The following is a 22,073-nucleotide window of genomic DNA, read 5'->3' on the forward strand; positions in this document are numbered from 1 at the left end:
CTGTCTGAAAGTCTGAATATGCTCACAAACATACATAGAGCAGTGATTGAAAATTGAGATGGACAGTGCACATAATGGTGAATAGCGTTATTGGTGATATACATACATAATCCCAGGACGGGGTCCAATATGAAGTCATGCCAGCATGGAGATGAGGGCGGAGGGAGGCACACAGAGTTACACGCGTGGCGTGGTCCACGTGACCACTTCGTCAGGAGCGAAGGATTGTGGGTAAGGGGTCGCTTATAAGTAGATGGCACTGTTAATCCGGCCGTGTGATAGGCTAGGGGTGTGCGCAGAATGTTATTTTTGGCATTTCCTCACATCTTATTGTGCTGTGAGGGCTTGCTTTTGTGGTGCAATGCACTCCATTTTAAATGCTTTTAAATGTGCTTAGTGTTTTTGAATAAAGATTATTTGAGTACACACTTTGGTGGTGCAGCTTCTATCCATCCAGGATTTCTGTTTCTTGACTTCTTATTGGATCTTTATTTTATCCTGTGGCTTGCACACCACTTTGTATTGGGAGTGCGGATTCATCTTTGTATATCTTTAGATGCACAGAAGGAGACGCAAGGCACCGGGAGGTGCAGTAAGCCTATGCACACCTCCCCACACACACAGGTCGTCAATTTCTGAATTGGTTAAGGACTAAGGCTGGGTTCACATTTGCGTTAGCAGTCAGGATTTTCCGGATCGGATCCGTAACATATACTGTACAAACGGAAAGGACGTTTGGCAATCCAATGATAGTCTATGGATGCGTACATACTCGTCCGTTCCACGCGGACCGGATTCGGACCGGATACGGACTCCGGACACTTTTCCAACTTGCTCTATTCACGTACGTCGGATCCGGCCGCCGCACCCGGACCGGATCCTGACTGCACCATCCGCACAGCTGAACCAATGAGAAACGGAAAGGAGGCAACACATTGGCTATAAAAAATCTGGACGTTCTACCCACTTCCTATGCATTTTCATGGGCCCAGCGTTTGAGGAGTGGAACAGCAGTGACTTGTGGCTGGAGATATTTGGCAGCATGTCGGACGAAGAGGTGAGGCCCTACACACCTGAGGACCTGATTCTACAGGTGCAGCAGCTACCTGCCTGGTACACCCACCATCTCCTGCGAGGAGCACGCCTTCTTCCCACATAGTATAGGTAAAAATCAAAAAGGAGACAATTCCCAAGTAAAATGAGTACAAAAACATTGGATCCATGGTCCAAACTGCAGTCTCTATATCCAAGGATGGTCTCCACACATCAGGCTGTCTCCGACAATGACCCCAGGGCTTCTGCAGACCTCCCAGACCCCAAGAATGTATATAGTCTGTATCTCTTTAAAAAAGGATCCGGATATCAACCTGATCACCTACTGATGAAAAACCGGAACGGATCCGGACCGGATCCTGAGTGCAACCGTACGTATCCGGTCCGGATGCGCACGGAACGGATCCGGACATCCGTTCCGTTTCTTGCAAAAACGCAACTGTGAATGGGGCCTAAGGTGTCTAACCATTGTACAATAATCATGTGTAAACATTACCCAGATCAACATTTCTACCACTGTCAAAAAGTCAGTTTTGTGTGATCTATCCCAGGTGAACTGTGTATTGTTCTAATCAATGCTATTTTTCTTTTCAACCACTAGATGTCAGTAAAACATAGACATTATGAAGCCCGATTATAAGAGCCCTTTACACAAGATTACATTTTTACACATTATTTTTCTTTCTGCTACAGTATGAATAAGTCTTTACTTTCCCCCTTGCACAAATCACTGGTGGGAATTGCCGGATACATGTGCTTGCTGGTAAGTCTTTACTTTCTCCCTCACACAAAATAAATCTAACTAAATAAGTCTTTAATTTCCCCCCACAAAAAATAAATACAGCGGAGTCCCTAATATCCGGCACCAGCAGGGATCACTTGATGCACCTATTGGGCTCGATTCACAAAGCGGTGATAACCCAGTTATCACGCCTAAAAGACTTTAGGCGTGATGACCTTTTCACCACTGAGTTATCACCGCTTTTTCCTGCTCTTCGCGCGAAGTTACCGCGCGTGAGCGCGCGCAAAGTCCCATAGGGTTTAATGGGAGCTTCGCGCGAAGCGTCGGGTGCTGCGCGCGCACTTACGCACGTACGCGCGGTAACTTCGCGCGAGTTTCTTCTTATCATGCCTAAAGTGAGTTTAGGCGTGATAAGGGCCTTTTCACCAGCGTGCAAACACTTTGCACCGCTTGGTGAATCAAGCCCATTGTTTCCACCCCCACCCTTTAGATTGTAAGCCTTTGGCAGGGCCCTCCTCCCTAGTGTTTCCAGCTTGATTATGCAATTTTACTGACAATCACCCCTCTCGTGGACTAGAACAGTCAGTTTGACCTATGACTCTGTATTGTTATCAAATAATTTGCATGATCTTGTTTTGTTGTGAGTTTTCTGTATGTTCTACCTTGTATGTTAACCCATTTATCTATTGTGCAGCACTGCGTAATATGTTGGCGCTTTATAAATACAATAAATAATAATAATACATGTGTTTGCCGGTTGCTTGAGCCGGCATCAAATGCACAAACCTCCCCCTAGATACTTACCAAGCCTCCAGCGATGTGTAGCAGCTTTTCTGCATCAGCTAGCGGGCTGCTATTGGCTTTCCGGGTGCACGGAAGCCAGCATGTCAGCTGACCAGCATCGAGTCACATGACACGCTAACGTGCACGCACGGACGCCGGAAGCCGCTAGGTGATTCAGAGAGGCTACTAGACATCGCAGGAGGCTCATTAAAGTATTTAAAAAGCCTCAAGAACACCGTCCCCGTTATCTCTCAGGCATGCCGGTTAGTTGAGACTTCCGGTTACCTGAGTTCTGGATAATGGGGACTTTGCTGTATTGCTTATTATCACCCCCATCTGTCGCACAGCATCGACTAGTGTGAAGGCAAATTTGCCCTTACTGCCTATGGCGTTTTAAGTCACACCTGCTTCCCCTTCCGGTTTGTTCACTAGCTCAACATGTAGAACCCAGCCCTCATCTCCACCAGGATTTGTTATTCCCTATTAACCATGTGATGTTTTAGCCCCTCCTTAACAACATAGCCGGCGTGATTGGTTACTGAATGCCCGGGAGCACTACAATGCACTTCTCCCTGAGCTAGGTCGCCATGGAGATGCCAAGCTCTTACACTTGGATCAGCAGGTCATTATTTACTTTTACTCACTTTCCTACAGCCTCTGTTACTTTCACATTGCACTAGTCCTATATACTATAGCAAGGCGCAGCATACCTGGACAGCATCATTTGTTCCTACCTGATCTTTCTGTACTGCACAGCACTGCTGGGCTTTATCTCCCTTCTCTGTTTTACATGTCAGATTCTTCATAGTTTTACACAAATCAGCCACAATAATCTCAGTTAAAGCATAAAGTTATTGGGTAGATGTTTAATATACAAATGAATGGTATTTGACAGAATTGATATTAAATGATATGACTGTACTAATAGTGTTTTTCGAATCCAGACTTGTTGAGTCCAACTGTTAGAGGTAAGTTCGCCGCTGTCTCTTTTTTTCTTACTATTTTTAATTAATTTTATTCTATACTGGCGCCTCGGTTCCCTTTTGTTAAACAAATAGTGGAGTCCACCCTAGGTGGAGGGGTGTTGTTTCTACACTACAGAAAGCAACTTCTTAACCAGCGTGGGACAGGTCCAGCTTCACCACCTGCCTATACAGTGTTTTACCTATGTTTGTGAGCACTATTCTTTCATGATTATCCAATCCCACCCATTGTCATAACATACTACTCTATATTGGGCTCTCCCATTGCTTTCTGTTTTTCATCATTTAGACAGAATATACTTACTTGGCAACTTTTTCATTCCAGCCATGCTGCTTGCCGTAGACTAACACTTCATGATTGAGCTCTTTTGCTAGATTTTTGATTTCAGACTGCAAATTTTCCACCTGGCTAAAAAAGAAATATATTAAAGTAAATCAAATCAAAGTGGTTATTATGCTATCATAAGTTGTACATAGTTTCATGGAGCAAACATTTCTTTCATTAGGAAAATAAAAATATAATGCTCATTAACAATTGCATAACATTTCTGATTCTAGGAAATACTGCATGTGGTAAGGGGTGGGGGGAATTCCTCATGGTGCTCTGGATTCCTTCAACATCTCAAAAACCTATCTCCAACATTTTGCCTGGACTTTTTTTTTTTCTTTTTTTTTTTTAAGAAAATATAGACCATGCTCAAAATGTTCCCTTTCATTTACAGTTAATGGTTGGGTGGAGCCATTTATCACAGTAGAATCCCCTTATAGTAAACTCCAAGGAACCAGGAAAAGTAGTTTACTAATATATATATATATATATTATACACACAGTGTATATTTATACAGACACATTTGCTGCAACCTGAGGACTGAGTTTACTATATCCAGAGGTTTACTATATCAGAGTCTACTAAAATGAGATTCTACTGTATCACAATTGTTTGTTTTCTTAACATCATAATACCAAGTGGCAGCACCCTAATAGCTCTAATCAAGGGTTCACATATGCTTGAAGTTTTGGCCTGATAATACTGTATACACACAAATTGACACACACAGGTTAATTGGATATTAAAGAGAATCTGTATTGTTAAAATCGCACAAAAGTAAACATACCAGTGCGTTAGGGGACATCTCCTATTCCCCTCTGTCACAATTTTGCCGCTCCCCGCCGCATTAAAAGTGGTTAAAAACAGTTTTAAAAAGTTTGTTTATAAACAAACAAAATGGCCACCAAAACAGGAAGTAGGTTGATGTACAGTATGTCCACACATAGAAAATACATCCATACACAAGCAGGCTGTATACAGCCTTCCTTTTGAATCTCAAGAGATCATTTGTGTGTTTCTTTCCCCCCTGAGGGGGGAGTGCATAGCAGAACCACAACACTGAAGAACTTGGCAGCCTTCCAGACACAGGCTGACAAGTCTGACAAGGGAAAGATACATTGATTTATTACAGAGACTGTGATAGTACAAAGTGCTGCAGTAAGCCAGAACACATTAGAATAGCTTTTGGAACTTGTAGGATGATAAAAAACAGGATGCAATTTTTGTTACGGAGTCTCTTTAAAGTGACTCTGTAACAAAAATTACAACGTTTTTTCTACCATCCTACAAGTTCCTAAACCTATTCTTATGTGTTCTGGCTTACTGTAGCTCTTTCTACTATAACCATCTCTGTAATAAATCAATGTATCTTTCCCCTGTCAGACTTGTCAGCCTGTGTCTGGAAGGCTGCCAAGTTCTTCAGTGTTGAACTGTTCCTCTATGCACACTCCAGTGTGTGTTTTATTTACATAAGCCAGCAGCTTCTCTGCTATCTTATCAGTGATAGAAGAGAGCTGGATAAAAATCCTCCTCTGGAGGCTGTGAAAGGAGCTGGTCTGTCACATACTGAGGAATTAACGACATAGGTAGAGCTGTCTGCAGGAAGCCTGTAATGTTCAGTGCATGAGAGAAGCTGGGGACAGAAGGTAAACACACACAAGTGATCTCTTGAGATTCAGAAGTAAGGCTGTATACAGCCTGCTTGTGTATGGATGTATTTTCTATGTGTGGACATGCTGTACATCAACCTACTTCCTGTTTTGGTGGCCATTTTGTTTGTTTATAAACAAACTTTTTAAAACTGTTTTTGACTACTTTTAATGCGACGGGGAGCGGTGAAATTGTGACAGAGGGTAATAGGAGATGTCCCCTAAGACACTGGTATGTTTACTTTTGTGCGATTTTAACAATACAGATTCTCTTTAACCACCCTGGCGTTCTGATTAAATCGCCAGGGTGGCTGCGGGAGGGTTTTTTTTAAATAAAAAAAAAACTATTTCATGCAGCCAACTGAAAGTTGGCTGCATGAAAGCCCACTAGAGGGCGCTCCGGAGGCGATCTTCCGATCGCCTCCGGCGCCCAGAATAAACAAGGAAGGCCGCAATGAGCGGCCTTCCTTGTTTTGCTTATATCGTCGCCATAGCGACGAGCGGAGTGACGTCATCGACGTCAGCCGACGTCCTGACGTCAGCCGCCTCCGATCCAGCCCTTAGCGCTGGCCGGAACTTTTTGTTCCGGCTACGCTGGGCTCAGGCGGCTGGGGGGACCCTCTTTCGCCGCTGCTCGCGGCGAATCGCCGCAGAGCGGCGGCGATCAGGCAGCACACGCGGCTGGCAAAGTGCCGGCTGCGTGTGCTGCTTTTTATTTCATTAAAATCGGCCCAGCAGGGCCTGAGCGGCAGCCGCTGGCGGTGTTGGACGAGCTGAGCTCGTCCAGACCGCTCAGCTGGTTAAGGGTCCACTCTTGCTTGCAACTACAGTAGTGTACTGTGTATACAAAGAGTGAAATTCTGGGCTCCAGACAGTCACATGCACATTTGGGCCATAGAGGAAAGCAAAGGATCTGTTGAAGACCCTGAGACAGAAGGTTGTTCAACTTTATAAAACAGGAAAAGATATACAGTAAATAGATTTCCAAACACTTGAGAATACCAGCAGTGTTTAAACACTGATAAAAATGTGGAAATTGAGAGATTCTGTTGACACAAAGTCATGATCAGTAAGAAAAATAAAAACAACTCAATTCAGAAGAATTGTTTAGGGTGCAAAGAAATACACAATAAGGAGGCACCTGGGTGGCATGATTGAGTTGCAAGAAAAAAGCAATTACTTTGCCAATGTCATATCCCACTTAAAGGGAACCTTAACTGAACGGGGGGTATAGAGTTTTACTTACCTGGGGCTATTGCCAGCCCCCTGCAGCAGTCCTGTGCCCTCGGCGCCGCTCTGGAATCCTCTGGTCCCCCGCTGTCACTTAGTTTCGTTTTTGACGACTCACCAGTCGCCGGCCGCCATGCGTATTATTGGACGCATTCACCAATGCAATTAGCGCTATTGCGGACCGCAACGCGTACAAAAATACGCGTTGCCGCATTCCGCACGCGTAGATATGCGGTAACGCGTATTTTTGGACGCGTTGCGGTCCGCAATAGCACTAATTGCATTGGTGAATGCGTCCAATAATACGCATGGCGGCCGGCGACTGGTGAGTCGTCAAAAACGAAACTAAGTGACAGTGGGGGACCAGAGGATTCCAGAGCAGTGCCGAGGGCACAGGACTGCTGCAGGGGGCTGGTAATAGCCCCAGGTAAGTAAAACTCTTTACCCCCCGTTCAGTTAAGGTTCCCTTTAAATATGCAAAACAGCACTTAGACAAGCATGGAAAAACTTCTGGAAAAAGTCACTTGAAGTGAAAAAGTCCCTCATCCACAACTATCACAAAAGACTTCTAGACATTATTGATGCTAAATGAAGGAATATGCGTTATTAAAGGGATCTAAGCAGCAAAATATATATACAGTGGGATGCGAAAGTTTGGGCAGCCTTGTTAATAGTCATGATTTTCCTGTATAAATCTCTGGTTGTTATGATAAAAAATGTCAGTTAAATATATCATATAGGAGACACACACAGTGATAATTGATAAGTGAAATGAAGTTTATTGGATTTACAGAAAGTGCACAATAATTGTTTAACCTCCTTAGCGGTATGGACGAGCTCAGCTCGTCCATTACGGCCGAAGGGTGCCGCTCAGGCCCTGCTGGGCCGATTTTCTTCAAATAAAAAGGTGCACACGCAGCCGGCACTTTACCAGCTGCGTGTGCTACCCGATCCGCCGCGAGCAGTGGCGAAAGAGGGTCCCCCCAGCCGCCCGAGCCCTGCGCAGCCGGACCAATCAGTTCCGGCCAGCGCTAAGGGCTGGATCGGAGGCGGCTGACGTCCATGACGTCATTCCGCTCGTCGCCATGGCGACGAGGAAAGCAAAACAAGGAGGGCCGCTCATCGCGGGAGGGTTTTTTATTTATAAAAAAAATCTATTACATGCAGCAGACTGAAAGTTGGCTGCATGAAAGCCCACTAGAGGGTGCTCCAGAAGCGTACTTCTGATCGCCTCCCGCGATCAGAAGTACGCTTCTGGAGCACCCTCTAGTGGGCTTTCATGCAGCCAACTTTCAGTTGGCTGCATGTAATAGATTTTTTTTATAAATAAAAAACCCTCCCGCAGCCGCCCTGGCAATCTTAATAGAACGCCAGGGTGGTTAAATAAAATTAGGAAGGTGCATAAATTTGGGCACGGTTGTCATTTTATTGATTTCAACACCTTTAGAACTAATTATTGGAACTGAAATTGGCTTGGTAAGCTCAGTGACCCCTGGCCTACATACACAGGTGAATCCAATTATGAGAGAGTATTCAAGGGGGGGTCAATTGTAAGTTTCCCTCCTCTTAATTTTCTCTGAAGAGTAGTAACATGGGGGTCTCAAAACAACTCTCAAATGACCTGAAGACAAAGATTGCTCACCATCATGGTTTAGGGGAAGGATACAGAAAGCTGTCTAAAAGATTTCAGCTGTCTGTTCCACAGTTAGGAACATATTGAAGAGATCGAAGACCACAGGCTCAGTTCAAGTTAAATCTCGGATAGACAGAAGCGACAAATAGTGAGAACAGTCAGAGTCAACCCACAGACCTGCACCAAAGACCCACAACATCATCTTGCTGCAGATGGAGGCACTGTGCATCGTTCAACCATTCAGCGCACTTTACATAAGGAGATGCTGTATGAGAGAGTGTTGCAGAGGAAGCCTTTTCTCCGCCCACAAACAGAGCCGCTTAAGGTATATTAAAGCACATTTGGACAAGCGAGCTTCATTTTGGAACAAGGTGCTGTGGACTGATGAAACTAAAATTGAGGTATTTGGCCATAACAAGGGGCGTTATGCATGGAGGGAAAAGAACACAGCATTCCAAGAAAAACTCCTGCTACCTACAATAAAATGTGGGGGTGGTTCCATCTTGCTTTGGGGCTGTGTGGCCAGTGCAGGGACTGGGAATCGTCAAAGTTAAGGGACGCATGAATTCCACTCAGTATCAGCAGATTCTGGAGACCAATGTCCAGGAATCAGTGACAAAGCGGAATCTGCGCCAGGAGTGGATCTTTCAAAAAGACAACGACCCTAAACACTGCTCAAAATCCACTAAGGCATTCATGCAGAGAAACAAGTACAATGTTCTGAAATGGCCATCTCAGTTTGAATATAATTGAAAATCTGTGGTGTGAGTTAAAGAGAGCTGTCCATGCTCGGAAGGCATCAAACCTGAATGAACTAGATATGTTTTGTAAAGAGGAATGGTCCAAAATACCTTCAACCAAAATCCAGACTCTCATTGGAACCTACAGGAAGCGTTTTGAGGCTGTAATTCCTGCAAAAGGAGGATCTACTAAATATCAATTTCATTTCTTTTTTGTGGTGCCCAAATTTATGCACCTGCTTAATTTTGTTTAAACAAATATTGCACACTGTCTGTAAATCCAATAAACTTCATTTCACTTCTCAAATATCACTGTGTGCACCTCCTATATGATATATTTAACTGACATTTTTTTAATCACAACAATCACCGATTTAGACAGAAAAATCATGACGATTAACAAGGTTGCCCAAACTTGCGCATCCCACTTTGTGTGTGTGTATATGTGTATATATATATATATATATATATATATATATATATATATATATATATATATATATATATATATATATATATATATATTTTTTTTTTTTTTTTTTTTTTTTTTTTTTTTTTTTTGCGGCCCATAATTATTCATACCCCTGGCAAATTTTGACTTAAAGTTACTTTTATTCAACCAGTAAGCAATTTTTTGATGGGAAATGACATAGGTGTCTCCAAAAAGTTATTAAAGGGACACTTAAGTCAAACAAAAAAAAATGAGTTTTACTCACCTGGGGCTTCCAATAGCCCCCTGCAGCTGTCCGGTGCCCTCGCCGTCTCCCTCCAATCCTCCTGGCCCCGCCGGCAGCCACTTCCTGTTTCGGTGACAGGAGCTGACAGGCTGGGGAAGCGAGTGATTCTTCACGTTCCCAGACACATTAGCACCCTCTATGCTGCTATATGGTATATGATATATGCTATAGCAGCATAGATGGCGCTATTTCGGCCAGGAACACGAAGAATCACTCGGGTCCCCAGCCTGTCAGCTCCTGTCACCGAAACAGGAAGTGGCTGCCGGTGGAGCCAGGAGGATCAGAGGGAGACAGTGAGGGCACCGGACAGCTGCAGGGGGCTATTGGAAGCCCCAGGTGAGTAAAACTCATTTTTTTTGTTTGACTTAAGTGTCCCTTTAAGAAGATGTACAAGAGGAATTATTGTGGAAAAAACATTTCTCAGCTTTTATTTACATTTGAGTAAAAAGTGTCCAGTCCAAAATTATTCATACCCTTCACAAACGCTCCCAGTCTGTGGGAAAATCCAAAGTTCTATACCATTCCAAATAGTTCAAGCTGTTCTAAAGCATCATAATTACCCTGATTAATTGGGAACAGCTGTTTTAATCAACTCAACAGGTAAAAAATAGCAGCTCTCTGCAGTTGGTCTGTGGACAGTCATGGCTAAGACAAAGGAGCACAGTGAGGACCTGCGGCTGTGCATTGTGGCTGCTAAATGTTTTCAAGTTCCAGTGGCTACAGTGCAAAGTATTATTAAAAAATACAAGATGTTCCGCACTGTGGACGTGGTTGGAAGCCAAAAGTGACACCTGTGCTGGTCAGGAGGATAGTGAGAGAGGTGAAAAAGAATCCAAGAATCACCACCTTGGTGAATCTGGGCTCTGCTGGTGGCAATGTCTCAAGGCAGACAATCCAGCATCCACGGATGCAGACCAAGGAGGGCACCACTACTCCAGATAAGGCACACAAAAGCTTGCTTGGCCTTTGCAAATGCTTATCTGGACAAAGAAGAAGGCTTCTGGTCTTCTGTGTTATGGTCAAATGAAACAAAAATTTTGCGTAAAAAAAAAAAGGGGAAGGGGAAGCCTTAAAGAGACTCCGTAACAAAAATTGCATCCTGTTTTTTATCATCCTACAAGTTCCAAAAGCTATTCTAATGTGTTCTGGCTTACTGCAGCACGTTCTACTATCACCATCTCTGTAATAAATCAACTTATCTCTCTCTTGTCAGACTTGTCAGGCCTGTGTCTGGAAGGCTGCCAAGTTCTTCAGTGTTGTGGTTCTGCTATGAACTCCCCTATCCAGGCCCCTCTCTGCACACTGCCTGTGTGATATTTAGATTAGTGCAGCTTCTCTCTGTTCTATCATCTTTTACAAGCTGGATAAATCCTCCTCTGAGCTGGCTGGGCTTTCACATACTGAGGAATTACATACAGGCACAGCTGTCTCGACTCTGCAGGAAGAAATAGCCTGACACTTCAGTGGAAGATAGCTGCAGGGGGAAAGAAACACACAAATGATCTCTTGAGGATGGCTGTATACAGCCTGCTTGTGTATGGATGTATTTTCTATGTGTGGACATACTGTACATCAATCTACTTCCTGTTTTGGTGGCCATTTTGTTTGTTTATAAACAAACTTTTTAAAACTGTTTTTAACCACTTTTAATGCGGCGAGGAGCGGCAAAATTGTGACAGAGGGTAATAGGAGATGTCCCCTAACGCACTGGTATGTTTACTTTTGTGCGATTTTAACAATACAGATTCTCTTTAAACCAAAAGAATACCATCCCCACTGTCAAACATGGTGGTGGGAACTTAATGCTTTGGGGTTTTTTTTCAGCTAATGGACTAGGGAACCTAATCACAGTAAACGACACCATGAAAAAAAGAGCAATTCATGAGGATTCTCAACAACATCATCAGGCAGTCTGCAGAGAAACTTGGCCTTGGCCACCAGTGAACATTTCAAAATGACAATGACCCAAAACACACAGCAAAAGTGGTGAAGAAATGGTTATCATTAAGAGTTTTGCAGTAGCCCAGTCAGAGTCCTGACTTGAATCCAATTGATAATCTGTGGAGGGAGCTAAAGAGTGAGGGCAAGAAGACCCTCCAACCTGAAAGATTTGGAGCTCATTGCTAAAGATGAATGGGCAAAAATGCCAGTGGAGACATGCAAAAAGCTGGTCTGCAATTATAGGAAGCGTTTGATTTTCTTTCTATTGAATATTGAAAAGGGTATGAATAATTTTGGACTGGACACTTTTTGCTCAAATGTAAATAAAAGCTGAGAAATGTTTTTTTTTTTTTCTACAATAATGCCTCTTGTACATCGTATTATTATCTTTTGGGAGACACCTATGTCATTTCCTGTCAAAAAATTACTTGCTAGATGAATAAAAGTAACTTTAAGTAAAAATTTGCCAGGTGTGTGCTGCTGGGTGGGGGGTAGTTGACAAGCATTTACCTTCGTGGAACAGCTCCCTAGACCCCGTCTGTATGTGTTCCTCCATCTTCCCTGTCCCAGCCACACTGTCATGACAAAGCACTGATTAACAGCGCTAAACAGCTGTCAACCTCTCTGTACTAGTTACGCCTGTCCATCGGTAGAGTGACTTGGCTGCCCTGCATTATTGTTTGCTTTGCTGGATGCTTTAATGATCATTGGACTTAAGTGTTGAACTTTTAGCTGCATGTACCTGGATGTGGCTTTGCTGTATGCTACATACAATGTATTATTGACTTTGATTACAGAGGCACTCTAGAGCAAAATACCAGAGAATTGTGCACTTGCTTCTCTTTTGCATTGATCCAGCTTCAGCTGACCCAGATGGTTGTGCTCATGGTGATGTCACGTTGCCCCAGCCAAGAAACATAACCACATTAATGGGCATCTCGGGGCATGCATTGCAGCATCCAGGGCCGCACAACATTACCACTGGCACGGCTATCTGTGTCATATGTGGCTGGGCACAGGCAAGATTAAAGCCTGCATCCAGACGGACAGACACCACCCAAAGTTAATTAAATGCTTGTATTTACTTAATAAAGCTTATAACAGTCAATTGAAAGGTATAATAAAAGCTATTCAGAGGAGAAAAATATCATTTGCACGGATAAAGGATTACCGTCTGCTAAAAAATACTTTTCATCTCAGTCAGGTATAACTAATCACCTTCTCCATTGCACAGCAAGTTAATTCCACCAGTAATCAACTGCAATGATATTGATTATTCAGCACAAAAAACAGCTATCCCTGAAGCATTCCAATGCTTGATAGCGCTTCTGAAAGAAAACAATCCGCCATCAGTGATGAAAGCGCTGTCACAAAATCTCAGGGACAAACATGTGGACAGACACAAGTCAGGAGATAGATCCAATTTTTTTTAAAGGCTGTATCAATCCATAAGAGCACCAAAAAGGTCTGTGAGTGAATTAATCACAAACTCTGGTCACTGGGTGCATTTAAAAGCAAGATCACAAACATTACACAAATGCTGTTTGCTTATGAGGATTGAAAGAAAGAAAACCTCATCTCAGGCAAGGCCACATTAAGTCTTGCTTGAGCTGTGACACATGTAGCCTGAAGATTCTGAGGCCATATGGAAAGAGCTGGTATCAACACCAAATAGTATACTTGCTGGAAAGCCAATACAAATCCCGACTTTTGTCTACAAAGCTCTTTACAACCTAGCTTCTTTTTTAAATAACATTATTTCAAGATACCATCCTACACGCAATTTTGGCTCTATCAACAATATTCTCATGTCTTCCTCTTCTCACTTCTGCTTACAAGACTTCTCTCGATCCTCTTCTGTCCTCTGGAACTCCCTTTATCTACACATCCGCCACTCACCCACACTTATCCTTTTTAAGCACAATCTGAAAACTCACATCTTCAGGCTAGTATACTTTCCTACCTAGGACACTTTAGCCATTGACCACCATTTTCACCATCTCATACACAGCTTCCCTTCACTTCTTTTCCTATTCCTTAAACCTTTAGTCTGTAAGGCCTTTTGGCCAGGACTCTCTTTCCCCTTCTGCCTTTCAATGCTGTGTATCATGCGCACATTTCTTTCACCCCTGTGTAAAGCCCAATCTACACGATACGATTCTTTGTACGATTCGATTACGATTCTATTTACGATCCGATTAAATCCAACATGTCCGATCGGGATTCGATTCTATTCAATTCGATTTGCCATTGTTTTGCAATAGCAAATCGAATTGAATCGAATCGAATCGTGTAGATTGGGCTTTAAAATCTGTCGTTGACTTGTTCATTGCATCAGCTGCAATTCACCATTGTCTTGTATTGTTAACTGTTGTATTGTTTATTTTGTATTCCTGTACCCTGTATTCTGTTGTAAAGTGCCATGGAAGTTGCTGGCACCATATAAATCAACAATAATACTACATCTCACCATCCAAAGAATAACATACCTAAAGTAAAGAATTAGGGTAACAGCAGCGGGTGGGCGTGCTTCTCTGCAGCAGAGACTGGGGCATTACACAGGATGAAAGGAAAAATAGATGGGACAAAATACTGTCCAATTCTTGAGGAAAACCTCCTGCACTCTGACGAAACAATGTTAGTGTGAGGAATGTTAAACTTCCTACATGACAATCACCTGAAAGAAACAGCAAAATTGGCCATACAGCAGCGAAGGAAAAAATGGTGAAAGTCTGTGTGGCCTAGCAAACCCTAAACTTTATGCCTATTAAAAGTATGTGGAAATAATCTGATTGTAGTCAAGTGATCACTAGTGATCACTATCTAAGTTTCATTGCACAGTCTAGATATATAAGATAAGTTGAAAGAGGAGCACTGTTTCCAGCTAACTCAAGGCTTTAATTAAAGGAGATTCCCCAAAGTACCCAAACAGAAGGCTGATGCTTTATGCATATTCCATGATTCTGACTTCATATTTTTCTGAACTGTTGCCATTTCATCTTTCACTTTACTTTTATAGGTTGCATTAAGTAAATACAGTTGGGATCTTTTGGGGGTGTCTTCATTTCAAGCTACAAAATGGAATGGGGTTTTCTTTACCCACTGTAAGTAAAGTTTGATGTCAGAAATGCTAAGATTGCCATCTCAATCAACTATTATTTGAAAAAAATGTTCTAGAAATAGCTGCCAGTTCACTCCCAATAGGTTTTTACCCTGACGGACCAGAGCAGTTTTCACCTGTCGGCACTCCTCCCTTTTATTCACCAATAACTTTATTACTACTGATCATAATGAAATTATCTATACCTTGTTTTTTTCGCCACAAATTAGAGTTTTTGTGGGCAATACTTGTTTTCAGTAATTACTTTATTTTCTATGCATTTTATATGGAAAAGACAATGAAAAAAAAAATGTAAAAATAATATATTTCTCCAATTCCATCCCCTATTGTTTTAAAATAAGCAATGCTACTATAAATAAAAAAAACCACATTTTATTTGTCCGTTAGTCCCGGCTATCACAACATTTAAATTATGATCCTAGTACAATGTATGGTGACAATATATTATTTGGAAATAAAGGTGTATTTTTTCTGTTTTCTTTTTCTTGCGGCCGGTCAATAATTACAAGCCCTAATTTACTAAAATAACAGTAATATACCTTCATGACATATTTAAAAAGCAGAGTCCCCAACGTAACTGTTTATTGTTTTTCTTAAATGCTATCACTTTTTTTTTAACCTCTTGCCGACCACTCCACGCTAATTGGCGTGAAAGCTCCATCAGCCCCAGCATCACTGGGGCGGGGTTTTGCAGGAGATTGCGCATGCCAAAGTGCATGCATTTCCGCTTGAATGACGAAGCTCCACTCCGTTATCAGTCTCCAAGTGCTGACCGCCGCTAGGAGGCTGTACAGCACTGCTATATCGATCTATCGTGCTGATATATATATATATATATATATATATATATATATATATATATATATATATATATATATATACATATACATATACATATACATATATATATATATACATATACATATACATATATATATATATATATAAAAATATTGATTAAAAAAAATCCTGGGAGAGATCATAGCCCACCAACAGAAATCTCTGTTGGTGGGAAGAAAAGGGGGGGAATCACTTTTGTGCTGAGTTTTGCGGTCCTGCAGCGAGCCTTAATAGCCTGGTCACTAGGGGGGGTTTAAGACCATGGCCCTTAAAGAGGAACTCCAGTGAAAATAATGTAATTAAAAAATGCTTCATTGTTGCAATAATTATGTATGAATGATTTAGTCAGTGTTTGCCCATTGTAAAATCTTTTAAATCCCTGATTTACATTCTGACATTTATTACATGGTGACATTTTTACTGTTGGCAGGTGATGTAGCTGCTGCATGCTTTTTTGGCAGTTGGAGAAACAGCTGTTTCCCACAATGCAGCAAGGCTCACAGACAGGAAACTGCCAGGAATACGTACTCAAGAGTTTCTTGTGGGAGGGGTTTCACCACAATATCAGTCATACAGCGCCCCCTGATGGTCTGTTTGTGAAAAGGAATAGATTTCTCATGTAAAAGGGGGTATCAGCTACCCATTGGGGTAAAGTTCAATTCTTGGTTGGAGTTTCTCTTTAAGTGGTTAAACAAATGTTTTATTTTGGTAACTACAGTGGAGGGGGGAAGTAAGGGGTTGAAATTAAAGGGAACCTTAACTGAGAGGGATATAGATGTTTCCTTTTAAACAATACCAGTTGCCTGGCAGTCCTTCTGACCTCTTTGGCTGTAGTGGTGGTTGAATCACACACCTGAAACAAGCATGCAGCTAATCCAGTCTGACTTCAGTCAGAGCACCTGATCTGCATGCTTGATTAGGGGCTGTGGCTAAAAGTATTAGAGACACAGGATCAGCAGGAGAGTCAGGCAACTGGTATTATTTTAAGAGGAAAAATACATATCCTGCTCAGTTTAGGTTCCTTTTAATATGGGGGGGGGGGGGGGTATTTTTTTCACTTATCCATTTAAGCCTTTTGGACGTAGCTGCTACATCCAAAAGGCTGCTGTGCGCTCTTGCGGACGATCATGCATACTCTGTGCTGCCGCCTGTTAGCCCAGAGATCAATGAATGAAAACACACTTCCCAATCATTGATCTGAGTCCCAGTTACAAAGACCGTCAGCTTCTATGAGAAGCCGCAATCTTTTGCAGTGTTACGTCCCTCTGCACTTCCTGTAAGCGTACTTGTTACGCTTGCAGGACCAAACAAAAAAAATTCACGGTGGCCATCTTGTGGCCAAATAGTAAAACTACATCTACATACCTTTTTTTTTTAAATATATATGCATACACTTACATTAAAATGAACAGTTTACCTCCCACACTGTCCCAACAATACCCAAATAAAAGTTTTAATAAAAAAAAAATTACAATACAAAAAAACAACAAATAGTTGCTTAAAGAGGAACAGTGAAAATAATGTAGTAAAAAAAGTGCTTCATTTTTTACCATAATTATGTATAAATGATTTAGTCAGTGTTTGCTCATTGTAAAATCTTTCCTCTCCCCGATTTACATTCTGACATTTATTACATGGTGAAATTTTTACTGTGGGCAGGTTATGTAGCTGCTCCTAGCTGTTTTGGCTGTTAGAGACAGCTGTAAACAGCTAATTCCTGTCTGTGAACATATTGTTACATTGTGGCAGTTTGCCCAGAGTACCGCGGTACTCAGAGCTTCTTATGGGAGGGGTTTCAGCACAAAATCAGTCATACAGCGCCCCCTGATGGTCTGTTTGTGAAAAGCATTATATTTCTCATGTAAAAGGGGGTATCAGCTACTGATTGGGATAAAGTTCAATTCTAGGTTGGAGTTTCTCTTTAAGGGCCCTTTTACACTTAATCAGTTGCTCTCAGTAATGCCTATGGTTTCCTATGGCTCCTTTCACACAACGCGTTTTAACTGAAATCTTCCCAATGCACTGCTATGGAAAAAAAAACGTACTAACGCATACAAACTGATTAAGTGTAAATGGGCTCTAAGAGTCTGAACCTTTTTTTAACATGCATGTGAAGAGGGTATATTACTATTATTTTTTTAAATTATAAGCTTGTAAATAGTGATGGACGCAAAAGTGAAAAAATGCACCATTATTTCGAAATAAAATAGTGGGAGGTCGCGGGTGCGCACTTCAACGTGCGCCGCGCATTACATGTCAAAGATGAATATCTATGCCCCTTGGGACGGCAAGTGAACTCTTGTGGCACGTGATATTCTGTCTGTAAAAGAATAAGTAGTTAAACATAATAAATCAAGAAAGCAGAAATTACACACCTTAGCTAAAATGTAATGCTGGTATATGGCCAAAGGGAGGGTTACTGCTGTTCTGAGCACAATGGTTGTACATAAAATGTTGGCCCACCATGGTAATCCTGTAGCTTCTTGGATGGACATTAGCATACTTTCAGCCAAGTGAACAGGAGCTGAGTCTGCCAGTGTGGCGTACACTCCATGACCACCAGACACTTGGCCAGCCGATGCTGCTACAAATGTGGCTGCAGTGACATTTCTGGTAGGTGTAATCAAGTGTAAATGTAGTGCAGGATTGAGGTTCATTCCATAGAGGCTGCAAGACTTATACATGCTAGATGAATTCTGGGCAAATGGTCCTAGTCTTTGTTTTCGACATTTGTATTCAGCTGGTCCAATAGTTCTTTCATACAGACATCTTCTAGGGTGCAGAAAGACACAGGCCTGGAATTTGCTGCTCTTGGTCCAGAAAGAGAAGTTTTTCAGTGAATGACAAAACATTGTCAACAATCTGAAGGAAAAAAAGGTTATGAATAAATACAAAATATTTATAATGCATATTCAAGATATTCAAGAAAAAAACAAAATAGATAAATATACAACCATAAACATTTATTACCAAATGTGATGTTTCTGCTTAGAATCCCCCTTAGAAACGATGCAATAATGAAAGAAAATACTTCCCCATATAGGCCACTGACTGTATGTACAGTACAGTTACATGATCCACGCTAGTATAATGGAGCACACTATAGGGTCCCGATATAGGACCTTATGCACTGTGCACGTTGCAATATCATCAGTGGCAAAAAGTCACACCGCTTATTAGATGTGCTGTGCGGCTATACAGTGAAGTATACAGTACACTGAACGTATGCTACACTGCAAGTGTAAATGCACGTTGTTCAGTTAACGCACAGGTGCTGTGATGCATGCTGTGTGTCACGACATTGGAACCTGCCATACTGCACTAAATTTGAAAGCCCCACCATGTTGTGATGTGATATCGTCCCTTGCAACGTGACACAACGAATACCGTTTGAAAGGGCCCTAACTCCATATTACTACAAAAATTTGTAGAACTTATATCATCCCTATATAAGTCATTTTGTAGCTGAACTTTAATTTCAGTCTGCAGTTGCCATAATACTTTGCCTAACTATTTTGTTCGGGTATTGGGGACTATCTACCTAAATATGTTGTTTATTGTAATCAGCCTGTCATTTGATCAGCTTCTCACACAAACTTAATTTAATTACTAATGTGGCCCAAAGCGCCTCCACAAAAGCTAGCGAGCACTCGTTTGTTGATTCCAATACGATCTCTGCGATGCAGGTCAGGTGATCGTGCGACCCATTTCCTGCAAATAAGAAACCATATTCACTGGTAACAGCATGCCTCCGCCTCCTGGCTGAAACTGCAAGAAACCCAGGGATGATGCAGCCAGTCCTGCATCAATACTTTGGCGAGCCACACTTGCCCATTGATATGGAACTGGCTGCATTACCTGTGGTCTTCATGTCATTTCGGCCAGGGTACGTATTGGTGCTGCAAGGGATGGACTAAGGTTTTCTTTTACAGACACACTTATCACCAAGGCATAGTGAAGGCTTGTGGGCCGCAACTAATACATTTTGTAATCTTCAGAGACCACATTTGGAGACTGTTGGTTTAGCGCACTTGTAGTCAGTTAACTACTGAGCTCTATGGTCATGGGGAAGCCTATATTAAATAAAAGCGCAAGGAAAAAAGGGTGCAGGGTGAAGCCAAAATTGCAAAATATCGTTTATAACAATGTTTTTTAGAGTTTCCTCATCTTTATCTCCATTAGAATAATAAATATGTTAAAATAACAGTATTAAAGGGCTGCGGGATGAAGCCGAAATTTCAAAACATCATATATAGCAATGTTTTATCGTTATCCCCTCCCCCTTCCAGAGGCCTAATCCCAAAACCCTCTGTCCTGATGCCCAACCAGACTTCCCCACCAGACGCCTAACCGTAAACACACCCTTTCTGGCACCTAACCTTAATAAACCCTTCCTCCACCGCAAATAACGTAAATTCTAAAACGATAACTTTCTAAAACAATAATTTACAAAATTATAATTCTCAAAAAAAAAAAAAAAATGTGCAAAGATTTCTGCTTTTGATGTCTAGTAGCCAATATTATCGATAGTCTACTTTAGGGGACCCAGCAGGAAACCTCATAGGGAGATTCTGCTAACGTGATTGGGTGGACAGCATCCTCTCAAACTGTTGTTGTGTGTGCTGTAAGAGGGTGCTGTCATTGGAGAACTGTTACCTATGAGGTTCCCTAAACTAGCGCTCTGATAATCTGCATTAGCACCTATGAGGCGCGTACATTTGAAATCGGCGCCAGTAGACTTGAGCGCAGGATACAGCTGGTATATGGCTGATCCTGCTACTGCACAAGTCCGGCCCGTATTAATTACTATTCCCCCTCCAGGCCGCCATGGATGGTGGGGGAATGAAATAATTTGGCTTCCAGCGATTGCTGGAGGCCGAATTATTGTGTTTTTTAAGCAACTTCAGCTCCGTCTTTTGACGGAGCCAACGTTACTCACTGAGCGCCGCTACAGACCGATTCCCATTACAGTCTATGGCTGCGCCCAAATCTAGCAGCGCTGAAAAGCACTGCTCCGTATGAGGCGCCCAAATAGTCCATTTGCCGCAGGCACATAAAAACTCCTTCAATCCCATCTAGGTTTTAATGCCGGAAGGAGGGAGGGGGGTGAGTGAGGCTGAAAACTGTTATGAGAACTTTATGTAATGAAAAGGAGATGAAGTGGCTACAACTGCACTGAGGCTCCTGGATCTGAGGGGTTCCTCCTTCATAGATCTTAGCTTTTCATTGGTGCTATGCTAGTAATGAATACAATAATATTAATATTGTAATTGTATCAACATTCGGGTACCCTTATAAGCACAGCAAGCATGCCTGTACTCGCCTGTGCTCATCCCTGCGAGATCGGCACAGAGGAAGCTATAGTATCCTCTCACCCCTGCCCAGTTCCTTCGGAGATCACAGCTCTGTGCTCTCTCATTACCCGGACTGCTAACTTCCTCCCTTGCACGTTCGAGTCCCGGTCTGATGACGTCATCCGGCCGGGGACTGTCAGTCAGTATACGCGATAGAGCAACCTGCATAGAAGGAGACACTGGAGGTCGCGATCACACCAATAACGTGGTGAGATGAGAGGGAGCATTGCTTCCTCTGCCGGGTGAGGGGACCACTGACTGTATAATCACGGAGCACTGAAACGGGGGAGGGGCGCCTGACCACCAGACCCCCTGTAAAGCAAGTAGGACGGAAAGTCACTGGACCAGGAGGCGATTTAGGGACTCTATTAGGATAGGAGAGCAGTACCAGCCCAGGACTTCGGGACAAGTGAGAAATCCCTTCTCAGCATGCGCTCTACGTGCCATACCCTGCATTAGATGTGTGTGGCTGCGGTGACAAGTACACAGTCTGTCACATGGCTGAGATCAGCTGGTAAATCATCACTGACCTTTTGCTAATACTTTTATAAACTCTGTCAGCCCAAGGATGATACATCTAGAGTTGCCAGACCTGTATTCCCCGAGCTCTGTAACAACTTCCATCATTAAAAGATTCAGAGCAGCTAATGTAATGAGACTCATTTTCCCAAAGTTTTTTTTTTTTTTTTTTTATGGCTGCAATCAAATATGGTGAGTAATAGCAGCTTCTCTACTCACCTTTACCAACCATAACAATTCTGGGAAGGGATAGCTAGTACCAGAGATGATATAAACTAAAAGTTGTATACATACATGGGGCTTCCTCCATCCCTATATGCACGGATCACTTCCACGCCACCGTCCTCAGTATTCTGTATCGCCGGTATCAGCCAGTCTGCGCAAAAAAACTGCGTCCTCTACGTATTTCTCTAGCGGCT

At 42.4% G+C, this 22,073-nt stretch overlaps 1 protein-coding gene across 3 annotated transcripts in view; it reads right to left on the reverse strand.

The window, feature by feature from the left end:
• COX18 (cytochrome c oxidase assembly factor COX18) overlaps positions 1-21,346 on the reverse strand; it is a 47,974-nt gene extending 26,628 nt beyond the window's left edge. Inside the window, exons 1-3 of one of the 3 annotated variants that reach the window (XM_068233402.1) lie at positions 21,157-21,346; positions 18,157-18,643; positions 3,866-3,966 (exon numbers count right to left, since the gene is read on the reverse strand). In XM_068233402.1, coding sequence (XP_068089503.1) covers positions 3,866-3,966; positions 18,157-18,643; positions 21,157-21,257 — 689 coding nt within the window. In that variant the 5' untranslated portion in view covers positions 21,258-21,346. Of the gene's footprint in view, positions 1-3,865; positions 3,967-18,156; positions 18,644-21,071 lie in introns of all 3 variants that reach the window. The other 2 variants (XM_068233405.1, XM_068233409.1) reach the window with 2 other exon arrangements.
• Between the last annotated feature and the right edge of the window lie 727 nt (positions 21,347-22,073).

Source organism: Hyperolius riggenbachi, chromosome 1 (assembly GCF_040937935.1).
Source record: "Hyperolius riggenbachi isolate aHypRig1 chromosome 1, aHypRig1.pri, whole genome shotgun sequence".
In the NCBI taxonomy this organism is placed as follows: domain Eukaryota; kingdom Metazoa; phylum Chordata; class Amphibia; order Anura; family Hyperoliidae; genus Hyperolius; species Hyperolius riggenbachi.